The sequence below is a fragment of the Pan paniscus genome, chromosome 3 (assembly GCF_029289425.2).
Source record: "Pan paniscus chromosome 3, NHGRI_mPanPan1-v2.0_pri, whole genome shotgun sequence".
Classification (NCBI taxonomy): Eukaryota; Metazoa; Chordata; class Mammalia; order Primates; family Hominidae; genus Pan; species Pan paniscus.
The window spans coordinates 59827978-59846630 of NC_073252.2; the positions used below are offsets into that span (position 1 = coordinate 59827978).

The 18653-nt window shown below is 33.0% G+C and overlaps 1 protein-coding gene across 2 annotated transcripts; it reads right to left on the reverse strand.

Moving 5' to 3' along the window:
* Positions 1–3450: 3450 nt before the first annotated feature.
* On the reverse strand, positions 3451–16317 carry CSN3 (casein kappa). Of its 2 annotated transcripts, XM_057302088.2 has the most exons (6): positions 16243–16317; positions 12226–12279; positions 10017–10078; positions 7035–7067; positions 5391–5886; positions 3451–3621 (listed from the first exon to the last, which is right to left on the reverse strand). In XM_057302088.2, exons 3-5 carry the CDS (start codon positions 10068–10070, stop codon positions 5425–5427), a joined length of 549 nt encoding a protein of 182 aa, XP_057158071.1. In that variant the 5' UTR covers positions 10071–10078; positions 12226–12279; positions 16243–16317; the 3' UTR covers positions 3451–3621; positions 5391–5424. The 2 variants fall into 2 exon arrangements, with proteins under 2 accessions (XP_057158071.1, XP_003809047.2); XM_003808999.5 differs by lacking the exon at positions 16243–16317 and having other exon boundaries at positions 12226–12294.
* Positions 16318–18653: the final 2336 nt, after the last annotated feature.

Sequence of the window (18653 nt, forward strand, 5' to 3'; positions counted from 1 at the left end):
TTACCATCTCCAGATCAGATCTCTTCTGTGCCAACAACCCAATTTCTCATGTGTAACAAACCACTTCTACCTGGATGAATACTTGCATCTGAAGTAATTTATTCAAGTCAAAGATAAGCAGCTCAACAATGTATTTTGTGAACAGGTAAAAATAGTAGCTGAGGGATTAGGTACAAACAATATTCCAGTTAGTTAATCCAATTGATACAAATATGGAGTAACATTATATCTGGGAGATAAGTGTTTAACTTAAATCTTACTTTTGGCAACTCATTATTAATGTTATTTAATTAGACATAATCATATTAATATGAACTAATATTTAGAATGTTTTTCTTGTTTCAAAGTATTTTATTTCATGTTTTATTTCACCTGCTATATTGAAAATGATTTTATAGTAGTTTTTACATGATTAAGAGAATAGACTTTTAGTTTTTATTTTATGTATTTAAGGTATACAACATAATTTTTTGTATACATAGTGATATGGTTACTACAATCAAGCAAATTAACACATTCATCATTTCACAATGTTACTACTTTTGTGTGTGTTAAGAGCACCAAAAATCTACTCTCTTAACAAAAAAAAACCTCAAGTAAAATACGATATTATTAACTGTAGTTCTCATGTTGTACATTAGATCCCTAGACTTATTCATCCTACATCCAACTCTGTATTCTTTGACCTACATCTTTGCAGTGTGGCCCACCCCCAGTAACTACCATTTTGTTCTCTGTTTTTATGGATTTGACTGATTTTTTTTTTTTTTAGATTCCACATGTAAGTGAAATTATTCAGTATTCTTTTTATCTATATCTGGCTTGTTTCACTTAGCTTTCTGTCCTACAAGTTCAAAGTTCATCAATGTTGTGGCAAGTAGCAGAATCTCTTTCTTTTAAGGCTGAATAATATCCCTGTGTATTTGTGTGTGTGTGTGTGTGTGTGTGTGTGTTTCAACGTTTTTTTATCCGTATCCCTTGATGTACACTTAGGTTGTTTCACACTGGCTATTATGACTAATGCTGCAATGAACAAGAGAGTGCAGATGTCATTACAAATGGTGATTTCATTTCCTTTGAGTAGATACCCAGAAAAGGGCCTTTTGGGTCATACAGTAATTCTATTTTTAATTTCTATAGGCACCTCCATACTGTTTTTCACAGTGGCTGCACCTATCTACATTCCCCCCATCAATGCACAAAGACTCCCTTTTGTCCGCATCCTTGTCAACACTTGTTATCACTTGTCTTTTTGAAATAGTCATCCTAACAGGTGTGATGTGATATCTTATTGTGGTTTTGATTAGCATTTTCTTGATAGTGATGCTGATCATCTTTTCATATACTTGTTCACCATTTTTTTTGTTTTCTTTGGAGAAATGTCTATTTATGTCTTTTTTTTTTTTTTGAGACGGAGTCTCGCTCTGTGGCCCAGGCTGGAGTGCAATGGCGTGATCTTGGCTCACTGCAACCTCAGCCTCCCGGGTTCAAGCGATTCTCCTGCCTCGGCCTCCTGAGCAGCTGAGACTACAGACACATGCCACCATGCCTGGCTAATTTTTGTATTTTTAGTAGAGACAGGGTTTCACCGTGTTAGCCAGGGATGGTCTCTATCTCCTGACCTTGTGATCCGCCCGCGTCGGCCTCCCAAAGTGCTGGGATTACAGGCATGAGCCACCGTGCCAGGCCTGTCTTTTGCTCATTTTAAAAATCAGATTATTTGTTTTTCTGCTATTGAGTTTTGTGAGTTCTTTATATATTTTGGATATTAACCCCTTATTAGATAAATGTTTGCACATATTTTCTCCCATTTTATAGGGTGTATTTTTATTTTGTTGATTATTTTCTTTGCTGTGCAGAAGATTTTTAGTTTGATGTAGTCCATTTACTTGTTTTTGATTTTGTAGCCAGAGCTTTTAGTGTGATATCCGAAACAATTTTTGCCAAGGCCAATGTCAAGGAGCTTTCTCCCTAGGTATTCTGCTAGTAATTTTAAAGTTTCAGGTCTTACATTGACCTTTTACCCATTTTGAGTGGATTTTTGTGTATGGTGTAAGTTATGGGTCCAATATCATTCTTTTGCTGTGATATCCAGTTTTCCCAGCACCATTTGTTAAAAAGACTATAATTTTGCTATTGTGTCTTTGTACCCTTGTTGAAAATTAGTTGACTGCATACATTCAGTTTTATTTATGGGTTCTTTATGCTGTTCCATTGGTCCATGTGTCGGTTTTTAAAGTACATGGACTTTAAAGCGAGACTTTGAGTTCAAATCTCAGCCTCACGTGGGGAAAATTACTTCATTTCTCTTTCACTTATAATAACAACAAGAATAAATATATGTAGTTCATGACTACCTATTAAATGAGTCAATACATATAAACAAATAGAAGATTGACTGGCAAATAGTATGTACTTTATAACTGCTCATTGCTTATTGTTATCAGCCATTATTATTGTTTGTATTATCACAATAATTCTTATAATACCTTGTGTATAATAGGTGATAAGATTTTTAATTAATGATATAAACTTTGCCTTTTCCACATATTTACTTTGTTTTTTAAGAAATTAATAATATCATTAATGATCATAGCAAATAAGGTCTAGCCATGCCATATTCCTTCCATGTCTCTGTTCAAGACTCTCTATTTGAGTGAGAGAGCAGGTAAAACACTGTAAATCAATCCTAATAATAGCACATCTGTTGGGAGCCACAGCAGAAGGTTAGATAGGTTACCAGTAAACATTTTGTAAGGGCTGAGTGAGTTTTATTTTTTCTGGCATGATGTGTTAAATATGGACCAAGCACAAAGGTGACCTGATTTTCCTTGCAATATTTGTTTAAGAAAACAACTATGTCCTATCCTTGGACCTTGAATATTCACGAGTTTTTCCAAACTGGAATACCTGAATTCCAGAAGCTTTCTGGTGTGTGATGTGTGTGTGTGTGTGTGGGTGTGTGTGTGTGTGTGTGTGTGTGTGTGTGTTTGAACAGATGTGAGACTGTGGAGTCCAGTGTGGGGAAATCTGGTCATGCATGTTTAGAGTCTCTGTCAACATCTATAATTTTGCAACGTATCTGTGTTTGTAGTTGTGGACATTTGTAGTTTGCCTGTGCCCAGAATTTGCTCTCAGGAATAATCTAGACTAACGTTAGCAATACATTTGGTCACTTAAATTTAATGCTAACTCTAGAGTTCCCATGGCTCTCAAGAGTCACTCTGTGGTCCCCTGGATTGGAACACTATGGCTTGGCTTTTCTCTGGTCCCAGTGTCATCCTAGAGGAGAAATTCTTAGTGTCAGACCATGAACCACTTTGAGAACCTGATGAAACTATGAGCACTGCCTTTTGGTAAATTTGTGTACTCTAACTCACACTAAATTTGTCATAGCATTTCAAAGTTTCAGAGATCCCTGAGGTACCTTTGCAAACTCCTCTCAAAGAATCAGTTGCAATCAGTTGGCTTTATTGTGCAAGAATCAAAATATTGAATGTGGCATGAATGTAAAATGTAAGGAGAGAAGAGCTGAATCTGTGAAAATCACATTTTCTGTTGACTGAAGGCAGACAAATGGCTGAAGGAGAGTGTGAAGTAGTCATTTGGTTTCAGCAAGTCCTATAAAAAATAATGATAGTTTAGAAATTTATTCATAGTGTGTTAACAGTTCTCATGATATATATTTATTTAGCTTCCACAATTTTTCTTTTATGTCTGTATCCAATAAGTCAATCAGATTACATATTTAAACTTAAATATTTAAAATAGGCATATAGTAAACTGAAAATAATAGACATTATGTAATATTTACAGAAAAAAACTCTTTTACATGCTTCTTTATGTTTTGCATCAGTAAAATATGTAACTACTTATTAAATAACTTGCTTTCATGTTGTCTTTATTAATTTTCTTATTTTGTTCTCCAAAATATAATAAGCCAGCTGTTTAACCAGCTCTTGTTCTCTTTTTCTTAACGGATATCCTATTGAACAGCAACTAAACAACACAATTTACCCATATGCTAGTCTAAGGAAATCACAGTGTATTTTCCTTGTTTTTCAGCAAGTTAGACAGCCCATATAAAAATAAATGACATAGTAATTAAGCCCCACTATCTGAAATTAAACAGGTTTGGTTTGCCTCCCATTTGCAATTTCTAGCTGTGATAATTTACTTAATGTCCTCAGTCCTACTGGTTTTTATCCCTAAATTTGAGATAGGAATAATATCTGTTTCATATGGTTACTATGGGAATCAACAGACATAATTATGTACGGTTTTTATCATTTAGTGGAGACTTAGGATACTGGTATGAATTTTACTTTATCTTTTCCAATACATGACATTTTACAGATTGATCAGTTTTTAAAATCCTTTCCCATGTGCATTCTCTCTTGAGTCTTACAGCAACCAGAATTATGAGAAAATAAAAGTTCAGAGAAAGTAATGACCAGCCTATGGTCATTAGGCAAGCAGATGAAAGAAGCAACCTTTTCTGGGCTAATGGTAGTCCCATGATATCACAGACCATTGTCTGGTATTTTAGATCATAAAACATGTAGACATCTGATGGACTGAAAATATTTGTTGTAAAGAAACTCCACATTTTGCAACTTTCTCCCCAAATTATTTTACACTCTTTGGATATTTTCCACTTTATTAATCATTCTCTTTGTTTAAATTCTTCTCATAAGTTTCAAATTATTTTATATTCTGCCATTATCCATTGGTCCAAGTAATAAATAGTAACACTTTGCATCACATTGTGTTCTGAAAGTATCCTTTTAATATTTATGTGTTTTTCAAGTTAAGCATTATAATTCTTCCATGGGTTTATCTTAGAATAGGAGAAATTTGAGAGGCTTAACTTCATGAACCATTTTGGAAATGATGTCTGAAATAAAGAAATGCATGGAAGCATATCATTTCCTTTTACTCTGTTCATACTACAATGAGAGTGCAAGAGAATTGTTACAGAATTAAAATTTACTCAAATTCATATTCTATATAACTTCTTCTAAAAATTATTTTTGAAATATCATGAAAATGTTACTTGCTGTTTTACTCTACTGTCATAGTTTGTGTGTGAATAAGGATGAAATAAAACTATTACATTCTAAGAGTGTCCCAATTGTCAGAAAAAAGTTTGATAATAAAGTTGCCAATTATTTTCATTTTGTCAAATAAAATTATTTTAAATTTCTAGTTGGAACAGAATCTGGTGTATCAATGCTATGGGTTTACCAAGGTAAAACTGTAAGTACCCTGTTTTGTCTTCTTCTGTAACACACTTAGTTTATCTATTTGTACTATTTTAGAATTTATGGTTGTATTCATAAATCCATGCTTCTTGTCGGAATTACTCATTTTATATACTGTTAATTTACCTGCGTTGTGTTCTTTGATATTTCCTTGGTGTTTTTATGCCGTAGGTGGAGTAACTGCGACTGTGGTTGTCTCAGGGGTGCTCGTGATGATGGACTCTGAAAAAGCTTCTGAAGTGACTACACTGTCCACCGTTGGTTCAGTGGCAGGAGTTGGTGTAGGTTCAACAGTACCAATGGTATTGATGGTAGGGATGATTATTTTATCCTGAATTTTCTTTGGGGGGATGGCAATAAATGATGGATGCAGGTTTGGGCGATGTACCACAGTGGGTGGGTGGCTATTTGGCAGGTATTGCCGCTGAGGAATTTGGGCATGTGGCCTAACTACAGCTGGGTTTGCATAATATGTGCGAGGCACATATGGATTATTAATTGCTATAGCTGGTCTACGTTGGTACAAATTGGTTCCATAATAAGGATAGCTATTTGGCACATAATACATTGGGACATATGGAGCTGTTTTCTGATAGAATGGTCTTTCATCATTCTCATGGCACTGCAAAAAAAAATGAATTATACAGAATATTATTATTATAGACCCAAATGTGGAAATACCTTAAATCTGCATTTTTTGAAATAATATAGTATTTACCACTGAGTAAGATATTAGAAGTATGGAACCCAGCAGCAATATTATTTTATAAGATGTTGATTTGTACATTGCCTTTCCACTTTATGATTTTCAATATTATAAATATTATTTTGATAATATTAATATAATATTTGTTTCAAGAAATTAGATGAGTTTATTCATAATGTAAACCATATTGCCCAGAGATTGGCATATATGGAAAGTGATCTTATATGTTAGCTATTGTAGGTACAACACAGAGAAAAATCTCATTGAGAACTTTGACATGTTATACACAAGCACAACATGCAGACACACACAGAATGGCACACACACACATATGTATTCTCACCACATATTTGTAATTGGTCTCAAATTTTATTCATTTAAAAATTAGCCCAAGAGCACATTTATTTTTTCCTAAACTATAGCAGAATAGTAACATAATGTGATGTGGAGAGATTCCTGGATTTAGATTTTGGATTTTTTTTGGTTTAATTTTCTTCACAAAAGATTAGATAAAGAATTGTCTATATCTATGTGCCTCTGTTTAAAAATTTGTCAGTAGACCTTTCCATATGAATAGAAATAAATTGACAAAATTATACTACAAAGCAAACATTTCTCCTAAAACGAGACACATTTAAATGTATTCAAACATATTTGGGAAACGAAAGGGGAAGTAAATATAGATGTATGAGAAGTATTCAAAGATGGGTCAGAAAAGGATCTTCCCTTGTCTTAAAAAGTGGAAAGGGGAAATATTAAGCTTTACTTATGTTTTCATTTTTTTCCAACATGAAATGTTGAAAGAGTTTTCTCATATTGCTAAGTATACATGAAAACCAAAGATACATGATTTGGGTTATATAAGAAAATAAAACTTTCAGATGAACATCAATGTTGATTCATATCACCTGTTGCTGAAATTATTTTCTTGCAAATATTATTAGATTGTTTTATGGAAATGAAATATTTAGGTTTTAGACAGAAGGCATCTATAATACGATTGACCTTTGCAGAATATATTTTGTAGTTCATGCCTGTAACAGAAGTAATTAAAATGGACTTACTGCTGGTTGTTTCTGGTTTTGAACCTCTGCAGCCTGGGGAGTTCCAGAAGAAGAAATGATGAGAAATAAGTTAAAAAAGAAAAAAAAAAAGTACTTAAATCAGTTAAAAAAATCTTTTGTGTTAAAGACAAAATATGTTTTCTTTTTATTTTTTAAAACATTTTTCATGAGTGATCTATGAGGCCTGTGGACTACTTAAGAAGCAACAGTAGTCTAACTGATTAGTAATAATAAACTTCATGTTTATATTGTCTTTAAATATCACCACCTAGAATGAAAAAGTCACTGTGAGAAAAATCTAGTCATCTGACTCCCATGCCAACAAATATGCTTAAATGAAAAATATGAATAATTTCTATTTAGTTTTTATTAAATATACATTGTTAGATTGTTAAAAATTAGAGGAGCATTGAGCCTTTTTTCCTTTCTCTGCTCTCATGCTAAGATGATTCATAAGGTTTACTTAGAAGATTTAAAATATTGCCTCTTGCATAACCTTAACATATAAATAATAGTGTTTTTAATACCATCTTTCATTTGTTTTTATAGCGCTTTTCTTAGTTTTGGATTGTGACATATTTAGAGAATCAGGAGTGAGAAAACAATTTTTATGGACACATATTTATAAAACTAAAAACTCCAAAGCTTTTAGAAACTTTTGAAAGGACGTATAATATTAAATATTTTTAAATTGACAGTTCTGTTTTAGGACATTACACATGTATTCCTTGGGTATAAAATGACTCTAGAAACCTTTTGGAAGGTGTGAGTATAGAAAATCAGAAATTTGAGAAGGTAATAAAGTTTCCTTGCTTTGAGACAAAGACTTGCTTTTCTTTAAATATATTAAATCATTAGTTTAAAATGTAGAGAAGCAATATGGGGCCGGGCACGTGTCCCACCCTGTAATCCTAGCACTTTGGGAGGCAGAGGTGGGTGGATCATCTGAGGTCAGGGGTTCAAGACCAGCCTGGCCAACATGGTGAAACCCTGCCTCTACTAAAAATACAAAAATTAGCTGGGCATGGTGGCGGGCACTTGTAGTCCCAGCTATTTGGGAGGCTGAGGCAGGAAAATCGCTTAAACCTGGGAAGCAGAGGTTGCAGTGAGCCAAGATTGTGCCACTGCACTCCAACCTGGGCGACCAAGCGAGACTCTGTCTCAAAAAAAAAAGAAAAAAAAAGAAGTAATATGAATATTGTAGAAAGTATACTTTAAAAAATTCTGACAATCTAGATACCTTAATGCGATATCAACCTATGTTATGTATTCCTGGTATATGCTTGTCTAAAAAGTATCCTGCATTTTTATAGGAAATGTGGTGTCTCTTTTTTTTATTTATATCGTAGGTTTCATAGTTACATTTTTATAGTTGATAACTAAGTGATCAATGATTATGTCATGAAATGTTTATTTCTTATCATTATCTATTAAGATAAAATTTTAATTATAAACAGAGAGATGATTAACATCTGTATACCAGTGGCCTTTTTAATAATTTTTGTTAATACCTTAAAATGATTTTTCACAAATGAGATTTGATTCTTTGATAGAAATTATGAAATTGTGGTATAGAAAAGTTGTGTCAAATTATAATGTCACCAATAGGCTATGTGTTTATGCAGTTTAGTGCATAAGTGCTAGTAAAATATTATCTAACTATTTTTATTTTGGGGGAAGGGATAAAATAGTACATATAACATGGTATCACATTGATGTTTTAATTTGTATAAATTTGACTACTCATAAGATTGAATGGTAAAATCAATACATTTTATTTTATTTTCTGTATATTTGTTCATGTCCCTGAGGCCTGAAGCCTTTGTGAAAATGGGAAGGAATGTTTGAAAGACGAATCCGGCTCAGGTAGCTCAGGAAGAGGTTGCTATGCAGCAGGGATTTGTAGATCATTTCATGATTTAAACTTTAAGCCCTATTACTCAAAGAGACAACCTAAGTTCCAAATGTTCAGGTGACCACAAAGTATTGAGTTGTAGAACTCAAAGTTTTAAAAGGTAATTTTGACTCCAAGAATTGACCTAATAGAATTAATAGACATGTTATACACAAGCACAACATGCAGGTAATAGAATTAATTAATAGATGTTAACTTAAAAGCAAGTCTAAACTTAATAATAAATAAATATTACAGAGATTCACAGAACGAGGACTAGTGTTCCTCAAAATTTTACAATCTAGGAGGAGGACATATACCATTATTTATGCTTGCCTCCTTTGTCAGTGCCTAGAATACCCAGATGAACAAGAAAATAAAAAGAGGCAATAGCCAAAACAACAATAAAAACAAGTCAAAAAATTAAAAGAAAAAAACAGAACCTTTTTCTAAGTCCAGTAGCCTTAAAACATTGCATATAATTCAAGATAATGCCTGCAAGCCTTCAAGCTGTTTATAACCATTGATCCCTGGAAAGGGGTCAGTCAATTGACATAATGGGGAAGAATATAACAAAAGTTAATGATTCAAATATTAAAGGCAGAAGTATCAAGGTCTTTGAAACTTGTGAAAAAGCTTAACCAAAGTTGACCTTTGAAGGATTTTGTTTCCATAAAGAGATTGGAGTCTGGGTGAGATAGGAACTCAATTAAAATAATTTCTGATTCCCAGACTATGATTTCTGTATTTATTCTTTCTGAATTATCCTTAATGCATTTACAGTTTTAAAATGTTTTCAGTATTGTTTTTCCCCCGAATGTATTTTCTCTATAGTATGAGAATTTTAAGTTTCCTATACATGATTAAGTGTGATTTCTTAATTCACAGAACTAAATGATTATCCCAAAGAACATGACTTTGATTTTATAATAGAAATAAATATTTAAAAAATTAACCTTAAAAATGTAACAACTATGTAGATATTTTGTTCTATGAAGTATAATTGTATTTAGAAGTTTGCATAGTTAAAGCCCTTAAATAAAATTTTCTTCAAGTCAGTACAATCTGGTTAGATGAAATTAACTTACCAAAAAAGGCAGGGTTAATGCCAGGGCATTGACAACTAGAAGAAAACTCTTCATTATTGCACCTAAAGATAAATTTTTAAAAAATTAATTTAAAAGAATTTGTTACTAGAAATTTAGGAGTGACTTGAATACAATGTTTCCTCGATTAAGAAAAAAAGCCAGATTTACAGGTAGATTTAGCCGATGTGAAAAATTTATTTTAACAAAAGAATGTAAAAACTCAAACTTGGAGTAAAAATTTCTGAATTTAATTTTTGACAATATTAACGGAATTATCAAATTATCATTACTATGTCAAGTGTTGAGATTATCAATGTAAATATGATACAGGCCTTGCCAATGAGTAGCATCAATTTTAGGAAGAGTGTTGAAACATATACTGAAAAACAACTGTAAGAGGGAAAAAAAAGTAGAAAATGCCACAAAAGTGGTTTTCTATTAATAAAAGTTTCAGTTAAGAGAAGCAGCAGTCTTTGCGTGGAAAAAATGACATATAGGTGAGGCTTGCCTATGCAGTATTTAATAGGGAGAGAAATATTTCAAGTAGAGGAGAAAGTCTTGAGAATCGCCATGAACATTTGATTGGAATCTTGTATGAGAAGGGAAATATAAGATTGGAAGGAAAGTTCAGAGCAGAAGAAGTAGACACCTTTAAGATAATGATGGGTTAAAAAGCTAGGCATGGCTTTATAAACAACAGAAAACAATTGAGTGTTTTTGGACTAGAAAGTGTATGACTATACATTTTTTGGAGGACTGAATTCTAGACCAGGCCTTATCTCTACCTCTGTAACTTTGATCAAGTGATTTTCCTTTCCTGGGCTTTACATTTTCTTACCTGTAAAACCAGGGTTTGAACTTAGAGATTTCTAAAATTCTATAATTCCATGATCAATCCAACAGAAGTGTGTAGGATGGAATGGGAAGTGGAGGGTTATGAGACGGTTTTCTTTATAACATACTTCTCCAGTAATCATAACTGATATGATTAACTTGATTGTTTTAATAAGAAGTATAGAGATGACAATTACAGTGGCTTTGACTAAAATATTTAAAGAAATAAATTGGCCTTATTTTTCTAAAAGAGTATATACAGTGTCATACTTGCTTATTTGATTTTAATAAATCATCTTTTTAGACAATAATAATATATGATACCCCAAACTTTTTATATTTAAGTATATATTATGTTTAGGAAGTAATTACTAACTTCGTCTTGTTGCAGCTATTGTTATTGACATACTCATATAAACTTGAATCACTACAAAGTAGAACTTTACCAAAAAGATTCACAGAATTAAAGCCTCAGATAGGGGATGGAAAGCCCGCTGGACTCCATTAGCGTCTGATTCTCAGGCAATAATGATTAGGAAGGCTGTCTACTAAAGTGACTTCAAAACTGCCCATACGATGTCATCAAATTTCCATTCGATGGAACTCATTTGGAATCAATTTGAACAATCTAAGCAAACTCGTATTTCTTTAAGTGGGATGAAGCTCCTTATTAATGCTTCACTTGCTAGTGATCTTTTAGGATTATAGACTGAAAATGTTTTTATGATGAATCACAGACCTCTTGTCAATTCACACAGTAAAATGATATGTAAACAAAAGAAAATATTCTATAAAATGATAGTAATTTCCTTTTGGCACAAACAAAAATCACAGAGATAAGACCATACTTTGCAAATCAGCTACATTTGCATTTGCCCTCATCACTTGGTAAGAAGAAATAATCCGTGAAATGGTAGAAGTATCCAGCTTTCATGAATATTTGAAAAACATGTTTTAAAAAAATAATTATTCCATAACAAATAAAATTATGACTTTTATAGGAATAAAATTTGAAAATAATTAAGGGGTTAATTGCGATTATTATCATGAGCCCAACTTCCTGTGGAGTTAACTGTCAACATTTGTCTGTAGGAATACGTTAAACGCCTTCTTGTTCGGAATTCACAATGGCTGCTATGATTTAGTTGGTATCCGAATTTGACTGGAACCCAAAGTAAAGTTAAAAATAAATTTGAACATAACACTATCCAGAACTTAGGTTTAGGTTAGAAATTAATTTTAAAGTGATGCTAGGTCATATTCAAACTTAACAATAACTAAAAGGAAGAAAATGTGATTCTGAAATAACTATGGTGATGTCCCAACTAACTACTGTGAAAAGGATCACTTTCTCCAAGTGTTTCAGCAGCATTACCTTTCCTCGTGCCAGTCAGGTCTTGGTTGGCAGTAGGTTGAGTTGGCCTGTCAGCTGTAGAGAAGACCCAAGAAAAATAACTGAAGACCAATTAAAGGGTATTAGTACCTTGAGTCACGCTATTCTATTTCCCTCCTACTTTTTACCCAATAAGATGATGATAGCAGGGTCACCTTTGGGTCAGTCTTTTTAAATGAAATGCAGAGAAGGATGTAGAGTCATCACTCATAAAGCTTGAAAAAAGTATTCATATCTTTTTAAATAATCTTTTTTTGTTTATAAAGAAATATAGAAGAATTTTTAAAAATATTAATTGTATTCTTATTCAACTTATCCTATCTATTTAAACTTAAAACTGCTGTTGAAATGAAAAATAGCCACAATACTTTCACATTTTAATTGTTTCTTTTAGTTTAAGAACCTGGATTTCAAGTGATACTACATCTGGCATTGACTGTGGTTGGTCTTCTTCCTTCCAGAATTACAATTATTGATTTTAAAAAATTAAATAATTGGCCATCTCACACATACCCAAGAGCACCTCCTTATAAAAGTCAAACCCATATATGAAACATTTTAATCAGTATAAAGTGGGGAATCATTTGCGTTTGGGCTGCAGCACATTTTCTCCCATATGCATTGACTACATACTTAGTGATTTATTATCCTCTTATGAATAAATTTTTTTAAGATTTTAAATTTCAATAATATAGGTGAACCATTTTGAAAAAAATTATTAAATTATTGAATTGGAGATAATTGTTCTGTTTTAAGGAAAGTCATTTTGACTTAGAGCATAAATCACAAACCCACTGACATTGTGAATATTTTGGCAAAAAATAGCTAAACAAAATTTTGCTTAGATAATTCAGGAAAGCATATTTTCTTTTACTTGCTTTTCTCAAGAAATAATGTTAACTGTGACTTTATTTTGGCTATGAAGACCTGACCAGATTGAGGAACTTACAGGAATTAATGTAGGACTGCCAGAACACAAACAAGAAATAATATCAGCATTGTAGTTATGTCTATATTCCTGTCTGTTTCTTAGAAGTATTGCATGTCTTAGAAAGTTAGGAACAATATTCTAAACCCTAGAATACTTATTTTGATTACACAGAGTAAAATAGTAATATGAAATTTTCTGTTTCTCAGAATAGTTGGTTTTTGTGGTTCAAAAAGAGATGACAGAATTTAAAATGGCTAAACCAAGTTGCTAAAGTAATAACACCAGCCATTCTATCTGAACTATTTAGTCACAGTGTTTTCCTTTGATTGTCAGGGTCCGTGGTTGAAAGATCATGATCTGGTCATTCCTCAAATTTTGAAGGTGTTCTATTTCACATAGTAATTTCTCAGCCATTTATTTAGAGTAATAAGAGTGATAATGATTTTCAATTGAGTATTGAATTATTTAATTTACAAGTAGCAGAGACTCAGAACACTTCTGAAGACATTGTTTTCACAGGAAAATATATTTTAAGAACATCTGAGAGTGCTAGTAATCTTTTCTCCCACCAAGATAAAAACATGTTTACCATGGTGTCACCCATTCACTTCAAATACAAATGTAGCTTTTGTGGGGCTTTGCAAAACTGGACATTATTATTTGAGCACATACAATATTTCAGGTCCTGGACATTATTCTTTGAGCACATACCTTATTTCAGGTACTGTTTCAGGCAGTAGGGATAAATTAGTAACCAAAGCAGGTAAACATCTCTGTTCTTGTGGAGCTCATAGTCTAAAATTTACTTGAGTACTGGTAACATTGGATATTTCCCATATCTACTGATCTAAGGCAACCTTAGTGAAAGTGTTTTGAGTGACTGGAGTAGATGAATTAGATGGATTCTATAATGGAGCTATGCAATGCTCTTGTGTTTTCCAAAGAAAAGCAAAAGGAGGATCAGAACTCGCATGCTCTGAAATCTCCAAGGAAGCTGCGATGGTGCTGAACAAGGCCTCCAAACTGAGAGTGTTTATAACCTGGAACGAATCCACCAGTCTTTATCTACTTATGCATCCATCAACAGGGGCATCGCCTGATTCTGGAATATCCCTGGATTGTGGGAAGAGAACCAGCAGGGCTTTTCAGTCCAGCTGCAACTTCCCTTTGTTTAGGTCCTGATAATCAGTGTATATTCATACCACCATTCACACACTGGGACTGGGTAAGACGCTATTGTGGGTACATAAGTTCACATTTTAAGCATTGTAAACAAAAACATTTTGCAATAAGTGACATAATGATTATTGACTCATATACACTCTTTTTAAGTAACAACTTCTTGTTATTCTGTTAATGTTTCTTACTTTTGAAATGTACTTCATGTCTGTTTTATCTTCCCTTGATGGTATTTACATGCATGTAGTTTTATTTTTTCTGTCTCCTTTTATTTCTCAGCCACTTCATTAGTACCAGGCTGACCTCAGCACTCTATTTTGTTCTTGAAGTACAATAATGTTTGTAACAGTAGCTGCAAAGTAAATGATGAACACAACTTTCCATAGGATTAGTAAGGCATTAGAAAATTGGTATTTTCTAAAAGCATACATACAAAAAAGAAATTTGAATGCTTCAAAAATCTTTGCTATATGTAAAAACCATGGAAAAAATAGCATAAAATGCTCTTTAAAATGGTCAACAAACTAGAGCAAAGTGGAATATCAAAATTTTACTCTCCTGTAGCCACTTCTGTTAAACAAGCAATACACATACAAACTGTTTGTATTAGAAACAAAGTACTTTTGGGAGTATAGTAGACAGCCACAATCTCTGTTTGTAGAGATTATCTAAGGAGATAGTGCTTTCTCCTGAACACTTACAGAAAGACTATTTTCAGATTGTGAGGAGACATTTGATGTCATCTGGAGCCTAGAGTGAGTGTCATTGTGACTTTAGCATTAGCACACACATTAATTTATTCCTCAGTAGGTTTTAGGGTCCAAAGATTTCTGAAGCCATTAAAATATACAGATTTAAACATACAAGGGATAATCAATTTATGTAAAGTGTTATTTCTCCAACATGAACCCAAGACCCCCTGTAATCCTGTCCTATGTTTACTTCATTCTTGTCATTCTTGTTACCATTCAAAATAAACAGCCAGATCAACGATGATCTCTGTGTAGCCAAATCCAGTGGTAGCTGTTAGATATTCTTCCCACTCAATATTGTAGCAGCTCTTGGCATGGTGATTCATTTTTCTGGCTGGTAAAACTTTTTGACTTTTCCTTCTTTTTTTTTCCCCCTCGAGTCACTTAAAGCTGCTCTTAATTTCCATTTTGGTTCCTCTTATTTTCCTCAAACTCTAAATTTAGGAGAACTTTTAAAAATTCTTCCAGCATCCACCACCACTCTATCTTTTCTCCCTCTATCTTTAATATCTTTCTAGTTAATGTACTCAATTCCTGTAACCTTAAGTATCATCAATAGGCTATTGCCTTCACTGAACTGTAGGTTCAAGTATCCAATAGCTGTTTTAAAATCTCTATTTGCATGTAAAATAGACATCTCCAAATTATCATGAACAAAACAGAATCTTCTATTTCCAAACATACCCTGTTTCACAACTAGTTCTCCACTAGTCTCTTTTCTCCTTTAGGAAACAGTACCATGATACTACTAGTGGCTCAGGGGTCATCTGGTGACTCCTATAGGTCATCTTTTCTCTCCTCCCTGCAACAACCTGTTAGAAGAATTATTAATTCTATCTTAACAATATACCCCAAATCTGACACCACTTTCTAATCTGACCTTTGTTGCTTTAGTCCCAGCCACTGGCATGTTACACTTGAACCATCCTAATATTTCTGTTTTTGGTCTCTTTACTTTCACTCTTATCGCCCTATACTCATTTCTTACACAGTTATAAAAATGTTATTTTTAACATATATCTAATATGATTATTCTTCTGATTAAATTCTCAATGGATTCCTATGCACTTACAATACATTCAAACTTTTTGCCAGGGACTGTTTCTAAATAATTTGGTCTCTCTTTATCCATCTTACCTTAACTTCTACCACTTTTTCTCTCACTGTGTGCTGGTTTCAATGACATTTCTGTTCCTAGAATGTGCCAAACTCTCTCCTAAATCAGGAACTTCCACTTATATTCATGGTCTCTGGAATGTTCTTACCTCAATTCTCAGTAATGTTGCCTGTATTATTTGGGATTCAGCTCAAATGTCTTCATTTCAGAGAGGCTTTCCTTGGCAGTTTGTCTAAATACTTCTTCAAACACTTTATTATTTTACCTTTTATTTTCCTCATAACATATTACAATATAAAATGTTTTTTTAACTTATATATGTTCATTTACTATTTCCTGTCCTTTTCCATTAGAAAATAATAGTCCCAGTCTCTAAACCTGTGCTTGGCACATATTAGACAAATACTTTTTGAGCAAATGATTAATTATCTGTACTACTTGTTCAAGTTGCAAATTCCTGCCTAATCCCACAACACGGAGTCAAAATTTTCAGAGCAGGAATGTTCCTAGAAATCTGAAGAACAAATAAGAAACTAAATAATTTTTTATGCAGATCAATGTTTTGGAATTACTACTTTCCTCTGCATGAGGCCAGAACCTAGTCAAGAAGAACTTCTAAAGTGGGCAGTCATATTATCTGTTTTCCCCTTGAATTCTAACTTACTTCATAGAAGAGTTAGAACATGTGGATGAGGGATGGATTTTTCTGGGCTCTGTTCTCCTGTGAGTGTATTAGAACTGGTCTTCTCCTGACTGTTGGGGAGACTGGTCTCTAGCTGGGCTCTCATTTAGAGTGACCGCAATTAGAATTCAGTGTGTCTCTCTGCTCTGATTTCATTCCCGTGCTAAAGTCTTGGATACTTGAGGGGAAGTAGAAGCTTCCTTAAGCGATTGTGGGGAGCATCCAATAGGTGGTCCATGCCTTGCTGTTCACCTTGCTATATTGCTGTTAGTGTCCTTCAGCTACCTTGGTTTGATGCCCATGGCTTTGGCCAGAGTTTCAACTCTGCCCGGGTATTATTGAATTGACATAGAAGTCTAAATAAATACTGTCTCCTAGATATATTAGCTACTTTCATAAGGAAATAACTCATCAGGTTATATTTACTCTGTATCTGCATGAAAAATTGGTAGAAATGTTATTTAGTGAACAAGAATATTATTAAGATGTTTATCTTTTGCTTCTCAGATTAGAGGTTGTTCCTAAGATTAATAGAACTTTATATATTTATTAGAAATATGTTTTAAAGTATTTCACTCCCATCTTTTGCTCTTTTGTCTTTGTCCAGTGAAAATAAACATCGTTAAAAATATCCATTTTCAATAAAAAAAAACAAAAAGAAAATAAAAGCAACAAGCAAAAATACCAATTTGAGTGTAGAGCTTATCTAGTAAATATCTATTCAGCATCTAATTTGTGCCTGTTTCCCTGTCAGTAACCTATGTATCCATTAAAGTTCAACTCAAAATCATCTGTGGGACTTTTCCTAATTTGTGTAGGCAGAGCTAGTTTCTCCTCTGCTTTAAAACAAAAAGCTCTGTAATTTTTTGGAGCATTTATTACATTTCTTGAAATTTTGTATATGTTTATCTCCCCTATCTAACCTGTAAGATCATTAAAGGGAACCTTTTTTCTTAATCACTAGTATTTAGCACAACAATATTTTCCCCAAATCGCCAGTATTTAGCATGACAATTGACAAAAAATAAGTATAGTCATGCGCTGTATAACAGTGTTTTGGTCAATGCTTAACTATCTATGATGGTCATCTCATAAGATTATAATGGAGCTGAAAAACTCTTGTTGCTAGGGATGTCTTGATAATCCTGGCCCTGGGTAGGCCTAGGCTAATATGTATGTTTGTGTCTTGGTTTTAAACAAAAAAGTTTAAAAGTTTAAAAAAAGTATTTATATTTAACAGTAGAGAAAACTTATAGAATGAGGATATAAAGAATAAAGATGTTTTTGTATCTTTTTTGTATCTTTATATTCTAAAGATATTTTTGTACCTTAATTCATTATTGAAGAAAGAAAAATATGTTTTCATAAATTTAGAGTAGCCTAAGTTTGCAGTATTTATAAGGTTCACAGTAGTGTACAGTAATGTCCTGGGCCTTCACATTTAATCACCACTCACTTACTGACTCACCCAGAGCAAATTCCAGGCCTAGAGGCCTATATAGGGTATAAGTACCGTATATAGTGGTACCATTTAAAAAAATCTTTTATAGCACATTTTACTGTATTTTTCTGTATGTAAATACACAGATACTCCCTGTTGTTTTCTAATTACAGTATTCAAGAATAATGCCCAAATTCACTGGGTGGGGGAAATAGTTGGTTAATTTTAATAGAAACAAATCTAGTAGTTAAAAGTAAATGCCAGAGTTGTTTTTTCTTCAGAAAGTTATTGTGACATAAAATGAGGCA

Coding starts and splice junctions, on each gene's coding strand:
- CSN3 (XM_057302088.2), bottom strand. CDS start 10,070: ATGAAGAGTTTTCTTCTAGTTGTCAATGCCCTGGCATTAACCCTGCCT. Junction 7,068..10,016: donor CATTAACCCTGCCTTTTTTG/GTAAGTTAATTT, acceptor GGAACTCCCCAG/GCTGCAGAGGTTCAAAACCA. Junction 5,887..7,034: donor AAAACCAGAAACAACCAGCA/GTAAGTCCATTT, acceptor TTTTTTTTGCAG/TGCCATGAGAATGATGAAAG.